At 38.6% G+C, this 13,157-nt stretch overlaps 2 protein-coding genes across 5 annotated transcripts in view; one reads left to right on the forward strand and one right to left on the reverse strand.

Moving 5' to 3' along the window:
* LOC133531521 (ommochrome-binding protein-like) overlaps positions 1-3,477 on the forward strand; it is a 302,438-nt gene extending 298,961 nt beyond the window's left edge. For all 4 annotated transcript variants that reach the window (XM_061869791.1, XM_061869790.1, XM_061869792.1 and 1 more), the window contains exon 2: positions 2,629-3,477. In XM_061869791.1, the coding sequence (XP_061725775.1) occupies positions 2,637-3,437 (801 nt within the window). In that variant the 5' untranslated portion in view covers positions 2,629-2,636 and the 3' untranslated portion in view covers positions 3,438-3,477. The remainder of the gene's footprint in view (positions 1-2,628) is intronic.
* Positions 3,478-4,033: 556 nt separating this feature from the next.
* Positions 4,034-10,901, reverse strand: LOC133531486 (thioredoxin-related transmembrane protein 2 homolog). Its single transcript, XM_061869734.1, has 4 exons — positions 10,534-10,901; positions 8,644-8,904; positions 7,720-7,854; positions 4,034-7,213 (listed from the first exon to the last, which is right to left on the reverse strand). The coding sequence occupies exons 1-4, from the start codon at positions 10,824-10,826 to the stop codon at positions 7,096-7,098; spliced, it is 807 nt and encodes a 268-aa protein (XP_061725718.1). The 5' UTR covers positions 10,827-10,901; the 3' UTR covers positions 4,034-7,095.
* Between the last annotated feature and the right edge of the window lie 2,256 nt (positions 10,902-13,157).

Here is a 13,157-nt window from a genome sequence, read left to right on the forward strand (position 1 = left end):
AAATTTAACATATTGAATTGCTACAGTCGCCATCAGATATATCGGAACGGCCAAGGCTCTCACAAATATCTGAACACGCCTCTATTCTCAAGGTTAGTGTGCGTGTTCAGATATTTTTGAGCACCTCGGCCGCTCCCATATATCTGATGGCGACTGTACGATAATGTTAAGATGTCTCGCTTTTTTACCGGTGCCTCGGCGGGTTTTTCAACACATTTTCCTCCTTTGCTAGCGTGCTTAAAATAGCTTAAATCACTATTCGTGTTCTACCTCTTTGAACACTTTTTTTAATGCCATTCCATTTAACAAAACTTCGATTAGTAGTTACGTAAGTAATTGTTTTTTTCCGCGAATTTTGCTGACCTTCAAATATGACTGATGTGTGTTACCATTTGCTAATAATCTACTTTTTTTTTTTTTTAATTTATTTATAAAAGAGAAATTACATATCGGCTATGATCACTTATCTGCCAAACTGCATAGCAGTTTGTTGGCAGAAAACTTATTCTACCCTCCAACATTGTTAAGTAAGTTATTGCTTACTTGATTTATAGCTATATTTATAGTGCGAGTGCGATTTCTTACAAACAATTGTAATAGCTTTAGATAGACAGACTAGATAAACATTAAGCTAACATAAACATTAGTAGCAATAACAGACTAACTAACTAACTTCTGTACATGTAATTTGAATAATGATTTCCAGTTCGAATGCTTATTGATATGATGCTTATGTGATAATAGTACGGTCATGGTAAGTTTTTTTTAATGGTGTTGGCAACTGTCAAAGGTTAAGTTTTGTTCCACTATTGGCATAAAAAGTACTAGCCATAAGGCCATATAATTCCAAAAAACAAAACGAAAATCTGTCATTGTCCATAGAAAAGACGTATATGTATGTACCTAAAACCTATGCTGGCGCCATGTGTAAAATACTAACTTCGATCAGCCAACCTCATTGATATTGGCACGTTCTTCTTGGAGTTTGAAAGTATTCTATGAATTTTCTATTTATGTGTCTTGTATCATACCATATGTAAGTAAATCGTATTCTACCCAAACCACAAGCCTTATTGATTTTCTGTTCGCTTGTTTATTTGTTTAAGTATTATTGCATACATGTATCTACATATGTCAGGTCTCGGGTAACAAATTGTCTCAATACATGATACCTATATCGTGTGTGGCAATGACAGATGTTTCTTATAAATAAGTACATTTTTATCCTTATTAATTATTCCTAATTATTTCAAATCATTTATCATTCATATATTTTTAAAGGATTGGTGAGGTATGGTGAGGTGGTCGTATACAGGGCGGGATCTCGGTCTAAATAGTCCTGGTATCGGTCAAATGTCTCAAGTGGGTATTAATGTTTGATAACGATAAGAGGCAATATAAAGACATGTCTATTATCGTAGATAATTTAAAACACCGTGAGAAATTGTTTAAAAGTATAGGTATTTTTATAAACAAAATTGCGGCTCACAAAATACTCCTATTTTCCAGATTGCGACAAAATATTATCTTATTTTCCGAGTATTAGGGACCGTGCGCGTTGGAGGGTCTGCCATCTTGTGGCCTGAATCGGAACCATAAATATTTACACGTCACGTGTTTTCTTGTGCATAGTAGGTTCTGCCATCTTGTGGGCTACATCGGAACAATAAACATCACATTTACGCCTCGCGCCAAAAATCTGACGGCTCCTGTGCTGCCTCCTATAGTTCATGCACGCTCCCTATTAGGTACAAATGGGTACAATGGCTGTGACATACGGACATGACGGAATTGACGGAAATATAAAGGTTCCGTTTTGGTTATTTTTTCTACGGAACCCAAAGAAAAACAAGTGATAGAGAAATGAAGCGAACTCTGAACTACTCTGCAGCGATTTTGATAACACAGACTGGGCAAGTGTTATTTTAAACGTTATAATTTCATAGAATTTAGACGTTTAAAATAACACACGCACAGTCTGTGCTGTCAAAATCGCTGCAGAGTTAGCGTGGCTTGACTATTCGCTAGGTGCATGACTGGTGCCGTCCTCATTTTGTCGGCTTTGGAACATAAAATCTTATGGAGTAAAATTAGTTCCAACGGCCGCCGCTAGCATTCATGTTTGACATTCCATAGGTCCGTGCGCGTTGGAGGGTCTGCCATCTTGCGGCCTGAATCGGAAACATAAACACGTACATTGACACTTCACGCCAAAGCAAGTGCTGCCATCTACCGTTCTCGTACGTTTTCTTGTGCATAGTAGGTTCTGCCATCTTGGGGGCTACATTGGAAACATAAACTTCACATTTACACCTCGCGCCAGAAATCTGACGTCTCCTGTGCTGCCCCCTACAGTTTATGCACGCTCGGGCAATCAGCGCCACTTCTACCTTCACCGACTTCCTTTGCCTCATATCCAATGCCGGATTTAGAGGTCTGGAGGCCTCGGGCAATAAAGGAGTGGAGGCCCCTGGCCCCAAATTATTTTCCAAATAAAATGGTAACTTTTCCGAAGTCTCTATTGTGGGGGCCCTCTTTGTGGAGGCCCCGGGGCTGTAGCCCCGGTCGCCCTCCCCTAAATCTGGCCCTGCTCATATCGATGCTAATCAAATGTATCTATTGTTCCAGATCAAACAATGCTCCTCCTCATTCTCATCATCAGTTCAGCATCAGCGCAGACCTTCCAGCAGTTCTGTCTCCCCTTCCACAACAACTACTACCAACCAACCATCATCAAAGAAGGCGTCAAAGATGTGCAAAAACTAGTACTTAACCGGAATGATAATACTCTATACTTCATCTTTAACCGAGTTGGAGATGCTGGATATAGTTTAGGATATGTAAATCTAGATACAAAGCTTGCAGGAGTAGTGGATGGTATTAGAAATGCTTCATCAGTAACTGTCGATCAAGTTAATAACGTGGTATATGCGGGTGGCAAAGAAGGTCTATACATTGTTAAATCCATAGATGATAGGAAAGAGATTGAAAAAATGCCAGTCTTTCACGATATTTATGACATTTTCTTTAAAGGTGTTCTCTATTTTAGCACAAAAAGACGTGAAGCATTTAGAGTTAGAAATAACGTAGTTTATAGACTTCCAGCGTTAGCAGGTGTGTCGGTTGAAAAAATACTGTTAGATGATGATAATAACATACTTTTTACTGCAAATAGGAAGTTATTTAGACTTAAATTAGGTACCAGAGATATCGCAGTACATGAAGATTTACTTGTAGACGGTATAACAGTGGATGTAGACTTTATACCTTTCGTGACGACAACTCAAGGTGTATACGTGTATAATAAATATAAGTATGCTTTAGATCCGGTGTCAAACGAAAGGCTTAGGAGTCTGAATGCGATAACGTTTAGTAAAGACGATGAATTGATATATGAAGCCGCGGGGAATATTTATAAACTTACTAGGTGTCAGTGATATTTATATTTGTATTTATTAAAAAAGATTTACTTTAAAATGTGTTTATTTTATCACCATTCCGCTTTTTATGAAATTTGATTTAAAAGACCAAGATAAGTTAGCAGGGATTTTGATAGACCAGACATGGACTAGACAGTGCAGTGTCAGGTAAACGTCATTATTTTATAGAAGTTTGACATTTAAAATAACCCACGCACCGGCTGTCAAAATCACTACCATCTTTGACTTCTGCCTAGCGCTGTCCCGGCTCATAGTCCGGGGTCCGCTTGACAACTAATCCCAAGATTTGGCGTAGACACTTGTTTTTAGGAAAGCGACTGCCATCTGACCTTCCAACCCAGAGGGTAAACTAGGCCTTGTTGGGATTAGTCCGGTTTCCTCACGATGTTTTCCGTCACCGAAAAGCGACTGGTAAATATCAAATGATATTTCGTACATAAGTTCCGAAAAACTCATTGGTACAAGCCGAGGTTTGAACCCGCGACCTCCGGATTGCAAGTCGCACGCTCTTACCGCTAGGCCACCAGCTTTTCTATCTTGGTTTGACTATTGGTAATAAATAAAGTAGGTATTTTTTTTATAAAAAAAAAACATTAGCAAACGAGATTTATTTACAAAATAAACGACACAAACAAATACAATAAATATTATACGAATAAAAAATGCATGAATTAATAATTTAAAAATGTCATTATACTTCTACCTTACTCTACAAACAATCCATTGAGAATACACGACGAGAGAATGTGAAAAATCAGATCTATTTTATTGTCAAAAATCTTAAAAAGCAAGTGTAGATAAACTGGAACTCTTGTCCAAATAATAGGCAGTATTACTGCAATGTTCTGCCGCCAGAGGGCAGCACTATCACATATTGTAAACCATAGAGTAACTTATACATACTAAGCCTTGAACAGTTTTTTGAGAAGTCTTCACTATGATATTGATGCATCAAGGCGGTTTGTTAAACGCGAAAGAAATTTCGTTATGTGTCTCTTTATGGCTTGAATATGCAAGAGTGATAGACAGGCATATAACGAAACTAATTTTTGTTTGAGATAGGCCCTCAGTATGTTCTAGAGGCGCCCCCTACAAGTAGTTTTGCGTAATATCCCCTATTGCAGTCAACAACACAAAAACGCATTTTTTTCACTTAGAAATACTACTACATTACTCTACATTATACATAAGTAAAATAAATAAAGATTGCACTAGCTGGTGTAATATATAAAAACCGGCCCAGAGCATGTCGGGCCACGCTCAGTGTAGGGTTCCGTAGTTACTCTTCCGTCATAATAAGCTAAACTGGAGCTTAAAGTATAGTAAATTGTTAACTAAGGGATGAAACGGTACCTTTCACATAGGCAAATTTGCATAATCAGTACCTAATTAAAGTAAGTCTTTTTACTATGAAGCGGAAACTTTTTGCGATAACTCAAAAACAGCTAAACTGATCATGTCCGCTATACTTTTCATTTAATGTATTTCTGAAGCTCTACTTCCGCGATTTTTTTCATATTTTTTGGACCAAAAGTTAGAGAGGGGGGGGGACACAATTCTTTTTTCTTTCGGAGCGATTATCTCCGAATATATTCACTTTATCAAAAAATGTTTGTTGAAGACCCCTATTAGTTTTGAAAGACCTTTCCAACGATACCCCACACTGTAGGGTTGAAGCAAAAAAAAATCACCCCCAATTTACGTGTAGGGGAGGTACCCTAAAAAAAATTAAATTTTTAGATTTTATATATCCATACCAAATTTCAGCTTTCTAGCACTAACGACCACGGAGCAAAGCCTCGGACAGACAGACAGACTGACAGACGGACATGGCGAAACTATAAGGGTTCCTAATTGACCACGGAACCCTAAAAATGGCACTTAAAATTAAACTTTCATATTTTTAACGGACTTTTTCATAACAAGCTGCAGGAAAGAATTCCCGTGAAATTTCAGACATTTCAGGTAAGACTATAGACATCACTGGACAAAAAAGTCACGAGTCAAAGTATACAGTCACGTCTGAAAACATCTATACGAAAAAGTGCCAAAAATATGTATACACCACCTATTTTTGGCTACACTATTTTCCATACATTAAGTTAGTGTATACATGTTTTTGGCACTTTGTCCGTATCGATATTTTCGGACGTGGCCGCACAAACTCACTATCTGACTGTCTTCTGTCTATAGCATAGATAAATATAAATAAAGTAACAGTGGTAACTCCATACATCAGTTTTCTTACCAAAACGCGAGTTATTTCGCAGTCGACATCTAGCGTCAAGTAGTGGATTTATCAGTACCGCTACTTGACACCAGATGTCGCAAGACAGACGAAAAATAAATATAAATAAACAAATAATAAATAAATCAATATTATAGGACACTATTACACAAATTGACTAAGTCCCACAGTAAGCTCGATAAGGCTTGTGTTGAGGGTACTTAGACAACGATACATTATATATAAATATTTTATAAATACTTAATAAATACATAGAAAACACCCATGACCCAGGAACAAATATCCGTGATCATCACACGAAAGCATGCCCTTACCAGGATTTGAACTCGGGACCATCGGCTTCATAGGCAGGGTCACTACCCACTAGGCCGAACCGGTCGTCGAACGAGATAACTCACGTTTTGATATGAAACCCAATGTATGGAGTTACACTCTTTATTTATATTTCACTATGGTCTAAAGGAAGTATTACTGCAATGTTCTGCCGCCAGAGTGCAGCACTAGCACAAACCGTTACTTATAACCCATAGAGTAACTTACAGAGTCAGACCACGTTGGAAGCGATTTTGATATCCCGCACAGTGCAAGTGTTATTTTAAACGTCAAACATCTATGAAATTATGACGTTTACCTAACACTTGCACAGCCTGGGCTATCAAAATCGCTGCCAACTTAGCTTGGTCTGGCTTAATATACTATGCCGTAAACAATTTTTAGGGTTCGGTACCCAAAGGGTAAAACGGGACCCTATTTACTAAGACTCCGCTGTCCGTCTGTCACCAGGCTGTATATCATGAACCGTGATAGCTAGACAGTTCAAATTTTCACAGATGATGTATTTCTGTTGCCGCTATAACAACAAATACTAAAAAGTACGGAACCCACGGTGGGCGAGTCCGACTCGCACTTGTCCTGGATTTGACAAGTTTTCACTGATTATTTGTCACGAATAAATATGACATTATTGCATCAAGGCGGTTTGTTTACTGTTTGTGCTAGTGGCGCCCTCTACGTAGTTTTACGTTACATTCCCTATAGATAACAGCGGACAAAAAGGAAGCTAGAGATACAAAGGCTCGGGAACCGGTTAAATTTTCATACTGTTGTCTTATCATGTACTAGGCGCAAAACCTTTTAATTTCGATTTCTCTTGATAAACCGGTATTTATGAGAACAGTTCTTGTCAAATTAACCGGTTTAGAGCAGTAAAAACCGGTTTATTCCTATGTCGGTGTGGTTTACATGGCACACCATCAGACCGGCCGGCCGTATCGTCGCTCGTCGAATAAACCGGTATTTAGGTTACAATAATGTTCTTAAAACGTTCGCGTTCTTAAACAAGTTCGGAGGAAAACCGGTATTTTACAAACCGGTTTCGAGCCTTAACACACAATTCTAATAGTCTGCCTATTGTGTCTTCTTGTCTTTAGTCTTGTCTTTTGGTTTGGCGAGCTTGTCTTTGCACTGCTGGTACAGCGCGTCCAAGTCGAAGGCGGCCTTCACGTTGTCTTTGGAGAACAGGAATCTGTAGAAAATATATATAAGTATGAAAATTCTTAAGAGGGAAGTAATAATAAATATAGGTATAAATTTTTTAATTTAATATTATCGGACGTTATTACACAAATTGGCTAAGCCCCACAGTAAGCTCAATAAGGCTTGTGTTGTGGGTACTTAGACAACGACATATATAATATATAAATATATTCTTAAATACAGTGAAAACACCCATAACACAGGAACAAATATACATGACAAATAAATGCCCTTACTAGGATTTGAACCCGGGACCATCGGCTTCATAGGCAGGGTCATTACATACAAAAAGAGTGATTGCCCATACAAAAAGAGAAAACGTTTTTCCACTTCTAAATATTTTCCATTCTGCATGATTTTTTTCTGTTATTGACACAATGAAAAACTAGGTTTATAGGTCTTTTTTTTTTCGAAATTTGCAAACCAAAACAATTTTCTTTTCTTAAAAAAAGCCAAACCTATACTTTAAAAGACACTGCACCTAGCAGCGCTTACTTTTGTAGCTTGCCCTGGGTGTCCGGGTGCGGGCGGCGCAGCGACTCCGCCCCGTCGTTGAACAGCAGCACAGTCGGGAGCTGACGACTAGTCGGGCCGTCTTGGATGCGGTACTTCGCTGCCGCCTCGGGGTATCTGCAAATAGATATTAATTATTGTTAAACAGTACTTACTTACTTCACTGGCTCAGTGACCCAAACGGGATCTTGGCCTCTGACACAAGAGAGCGCTACTCTGCCCTATCCGCGCCAGTTCAGGCAAGTTGGGTATTCCGAGGGCGGACAGGTCTTTTAGGGCTTCGTCACTCTAGCGGTATCTGGGGCGGACCAGCCAGACGGACGTTTTCCACCAGGGTGCCCCACACATGCTCTTCTCACAGCACGATCCTCGCGGTTAAACAGTAGCTATACATATTGGTTGGGGATGGGGAGCCCAAGAGGGGATTTTTGTAGGTTATCGGCCAGGAGCGTATATAGCGCTACGAAAAAGTTAGCATTGAATAGACAGATTTTTGCGTATTGGACTGCCCTTTTCGCTAAATTACGTTCATTACATTAATAAGATAAGATCTTACCCATAGCTCTAGTTTATAAAATACCGGTAAATACCGGTTTATTTCAGTTTTCCTCTGAACTTTTGTAAGAACGCTAACGTTTTAATAACTTTATTGTAACCTAAAAAACCGGTTTATTCGACGAGCGACGAAACGGCCGGCCGGCCTGGTGATGTGCCACGTAAACATAGCACCGAGATAGGAAGAAACCGGTTTTTATTGTTCTAAACCGGTTAATTTGAGAAGAACTGTTCTTATAAAAACCGGTTTTAAAATAAGGGTTTTTCGAGCGAAACCGAAGTTAAAAGGTTTTGAGCCACGCACATGATAACAGTTTGGAAATTTAACCGGTTTCCGATCCTTGATCTTACCTGCCAATATCCATCTTTCCGAACTTCAAATTGTCCAAACTGTAGCTCGCCGACAACTCAGCGAATACCGGAGCAAAGTTGACGCAGGCCGGGTGCCACGCCGCGTACAGACACACCAGCCACGTGGTGCCCTTGTGGCGGAGCTCCTCGTCCAGCGTGCCCACGCCGCGGAAGTAGATGATGTGCTCCGGGCCCGTGTAGGTGGGCTCGGGGAGGAGGAGGGCAGTCAGGATGAGCAGAGCGCCGAATGGTAGGCCATATCTGAAATGGGAAAGCAATGTCACCTTTATCCTAGAGAGGTGAGGAGACCTAACATTTTTATGTTAGTAATTTTGACCTGATTCCAATTTTAAATAAATAAATATAAGCTCAATAAAATTTGGGTTGGCACAGAAAAGAAGACCAGAAGAGAATAATGGTTTTTGTGACCGAAATAAATGTCATATATAATGGAAAACCGGACAAATGCGAGTCGAACTCGCCCACCGAGGGTTCCTTACTTTTTAGTATTTGTAGCGGCAACAGAAATACATAATCTGTGAAAATTTTAGCACGGTTCATGAGATACAGCCTGGTGTCAGATGGACAGAAAGACGGACAGCAGAGTCTTAGTAATAGGGTTACGTTTATCGTCATATCTGGTCCTGTAATTAATTTATGTAGCTTCAGATACTATAGTTAAAAAAATACAGCGAACTTACGTCTTTCATACAAAACTTGTTTTTGCTCTATTAATTTTGTTTTATACGCTGGAGCTACGTAAACTAATTACAGGACTAGATATACCTCATGTGCTTGTATGTGCAAAGTTTCATTACAATCCAATAGATAGTTTTAAAATGAGAATGAAACTCAGTTTGTAAGGGAAGGTGAAATTCAGCGGAGCTTGTCTAATTTAATTAACAATAGTCCACATCTTAAGTCATTATATTTGTTACCGTCAGAGATCATTAGAGAGCTAGTTGTTAATATGACAAGGCTGTAAAATTTAGCACTATGTGACAAGTGTATCCTATTAAAAAGTAACACAAACCAAGCTGCCATGCAATCATTTCAAAAACAGTATTTTTATATAAAATGAAATTTAACGAGGAGGAGGAAGGATTTAACGACTGGAGACACTTTGTCTGCAATTTTCTGTACAGTCTGCAGATTTTTGCGAGGGCCCAGCGCTACACATGTATCCTTTCAGCTCTTCCCGGCTCTGTTTAGGTCTGCATTGCTCCGTACAATTATTAGGGTTGGCACTTGGCAACTTGAAGTCCCTATATTGCACAACCACAGATAAGATAGAAGACACCCCTAAATGACCGAAAGGGATAGTGCCATACATTAGAAAGGGACAGCGTAATTCGTCCCTGAATCGCTGTCAAACTTTGGTTTTTTTAGAAAGTGTCATTTCTGTATGGTAGTACTATTATTTATTCTGTTTTTGTACGTAACATACAACTAGCTATGTCCGATAAACATCAGTCCCTACTATACATGTGACCATTGGCCATGGTTTTACGACAGAGGGGTAAGCTCTTAAAGGCGACTGCGGTTGTTATATCTTTCAAGTATATCTATGTCTGTCTAAGAAATTAGAGTGAGTATTAGTTTTGCATACAAAACTGTAATTAAAATGGTGTATTCCCATCCAACGTGACCACCGCCATACAAAAGGCGGGTACAGAAGGGAATAATTGCCTATTCCCATCTAAATCCGGCAGGACCATTAAAGCACGTCATTTTAAAATGAGTGTAACTTTTATTGTATGAAAGATCCTTATTAATCAACTTGATAATTTTTTATAAGTAAATAATTTATGGCAATAATAGCGATGCATTAATACGTGAAAGTCCTTTATAGTGGTAAATCAAATAATAAAATCTCGAACCAGTACATACCTGACATCCGCATACAACCACAAAATTAGGTTAGCGATCTTCGTATACACGAACGAAGACGACAAATAGTTAACCATCGTCACACTCCCCGCCTTCCTCGTCCGCAACATCACTACGATAATTAGGAAAAATAGAATTTCCGTTTCTCGACTGTCTAACTCGCAATCTACATCAGGGAACAGAAAATTGCAAATCACACCCGTCCTTTTAGCCGTAACGTATGAAATGCTTAGTAATATGTTGACCCAGTAATAGGGCTTTAGTAATTGACGCAAATCTTGCTTGAAAGACATGATTTTTAGTTTAATTTGGAAAAAATTTGGGACGTAGCCTGTTCATCCGAGCGGAGCGATGTACATTTGTACAGTACAAGTCACTTTGACACTTTACTTTGGTTTGACTTTTTTTTTTTTTTTCAATCGATGAAGCTGTTCGAGGTACAGTTAAAGAAGATTGTTTTGTTACAATGGTTATAACGCCATCTAGTGGCGAGTAGCAAGTAGCCATCTTTTACAATCCGTGCTATTCAGCGATTTTAGCGAGCTTACCTCGAACACCAAAATTCGCAAATTGTGGCGTTTCTCTTTTACTCCAATTAAGACGTAATTAGGGTGACAAAGAAAGATAACCGAAATTTGCGAACTTCGATTTTCGCAGTTATAGCCCTGGCCACAAATAAAAACTTAAAATCCCAGCTGATATTATATTACTTACTTTACTCTTTGCCTAAACCACTTGTTTCACGTGTCATAAACGTGTCATAACATGTCACAATGATAATGATAACTAAACAACAAAGGGTTGATAATCTTTCCGCACTGTCAGGTAAATAATTTCTGGAATTTTTGGTTATTATATATTTAGGTAGTTTGTTTAAATAACAATTAATATTAAAGACTTCTACACAGTTAGCAACAAATGGTATGCGATTAAGGCGCTTATTACATCTACACGGTCGCCAGGCACTTTCGGGAAGCCGATCGGCTTTCCTACAAAATGTTCCCGGTGACCGTGTAGATCTATTAAGAGGAATTCCTAGTTGCGATTTTTCCATACAAACGCTCTCGACTGATTCCTCCCTGGATTTTTAACCTAGAGCAGTGATTTTTTCAAATAAGATCAATATCATCAATATCTGTGCCGCTATGTTTTGCTTTTTTGGATTATTTTATTTTGAAGAAAGATACAGCGCCTCGAAAATCGCAAAAACGGCTAAATGGAATTGGCTGTAAAAAAAGGCACAGTATACAAATATGACAAAAAATATCCAAAAAATCAAAACATAGCGGCATAGATTATTTCTTCCTCTTGCAATTTCCAAAATTTCATAATGATTAGTTGCGTTTTGGAGGAGGAAACAGTCGAGAGCGAAACCTCGATTTTTGAGTTTTTTGCGAGTGAATTTCGGTCCGAGCTGCAGTTGTCCTTATCGCACGAATTGGAGGCGGAGACAGTTTCTAAATATACGTACACAGAAGGAATAGTGATGGGCATAACATCCTTATTAGGGATTGCAGAACCGGTACTGTTTTAAAGAACCGGGATTTCTCGGTACTTTCGGAACTGGTCTAATTATTTCATTGTTTTAAATAAAACGACAGCTATTTGCGATTTGACCACCTTTCGTATTATTATTTAATAATCACATTTTCTTTTATTACGTAGTAGGCAATTTTTTTTAGAAATATAGTATTTTACATTGCTCACACTTGTGCGTCACAAGTAAAAGATAACTACTTTGATGTTTGCCACTAGATAGCAAATTTAATGAAATTACATTGACGAGGGGATTTATATATAAGTATCGCAGTCGTATTGTATAATCCGCCGTATTACATTACGGCTAGCCGATATCAAAATAAGGGCCATTTTGAAATGCGGCGGTTCAACGATTAAGGTATGTTGGGTAAATACCGGATGCGGGTGAAGAACGTAGGACATTCATTTCCCCCTAATTTGGCTTTATTTTTTAATGTTGGCAACATTGTGTAAGACGCCATTTCATTGCGCCTCGACTGTCAGTGTCCCCGCGTCGCTCAGGGAGTCGGGCTTGTGCTATGTGCAATCACAGAGAGCAAGGTAAATTTCGCGAATTCTTCCTTCTATCCGATCTTCGCTCTGTAATTTATTTTGCGTGTTGTGATGAAACTGTGTTTGTTTTTGTAATTGTGTTAACAGACCTAGCACTGCTGTAAACCGATATCCGATCTTGACCCTTCCAGGTAAAGATCGGACCAGAAACAATCAGATCTTTACCTATTTAAAAACAGCAGTGATTATCAAACTTTAAATTTTCTTCAATTTACCTACTGACCTTAATTATCACATTTATTGTTTTCTTGATCACACTTTTGGACCATTATTTTTATCCAGTACCACTACCAGCGCGACGGTTACTGACAATGTAATTTTTTTAATTTCCGCAACCCAAAGGTTGCCTTTTAGCGATAAGACCGCATGTTGTTTACCTGTGCTTATGTGTATGTTACCGAAAAATCTATTGTCAACCTCATAGAAATAATAAAAAAGAAATTCGAAGACGATTTAAACATATTACTCGAAGACAGAGACATAAACACGATTTACAGAATTGGCAAAAACAACAAAGAAAATGGAAAGGAGAG

Source organism: Cydia pomonella, chromosome 25, assembly GCF_033807575.1.
Source record: "Cydia pomonella isolate Wapato2018A chromosome 25, ilCydPomo1, whole genome shotgun sequence".
In the NCBI taxonomy this organism is placed as follows: Eukaryota; Metazoa; Arthropoda; class Insecta; order Lepidoptera; family Tortricidae; genus Cydia; species Cydia pomonella.

Excerpts from the sequence above, each read along its gene's own strand:
- LOC133531486 (XM_061869734.1), bottom strand. The coding sequence starts at position 10,826 with ATGTCTTTCAAGCAAGATTTGCGTCAATTACTAAAGCCCTATTACTGG. Across the intron at positions 7,855-8,643 it reads GGAAAGATGGATATTGGCAG|ATACCCCGAGGCGGCAGCGA; the intron begins GTAAGATCAAGG and ends ATCTATTTGCAG. Across the intron at positions 7,214-7,719 it reads ACCCAGGGCAAGCTACAAAA|ATTCCTGTTCTCCAAAGACA; the intron begins GTAAGCGCTGCT and ends TATTTTCTACAG.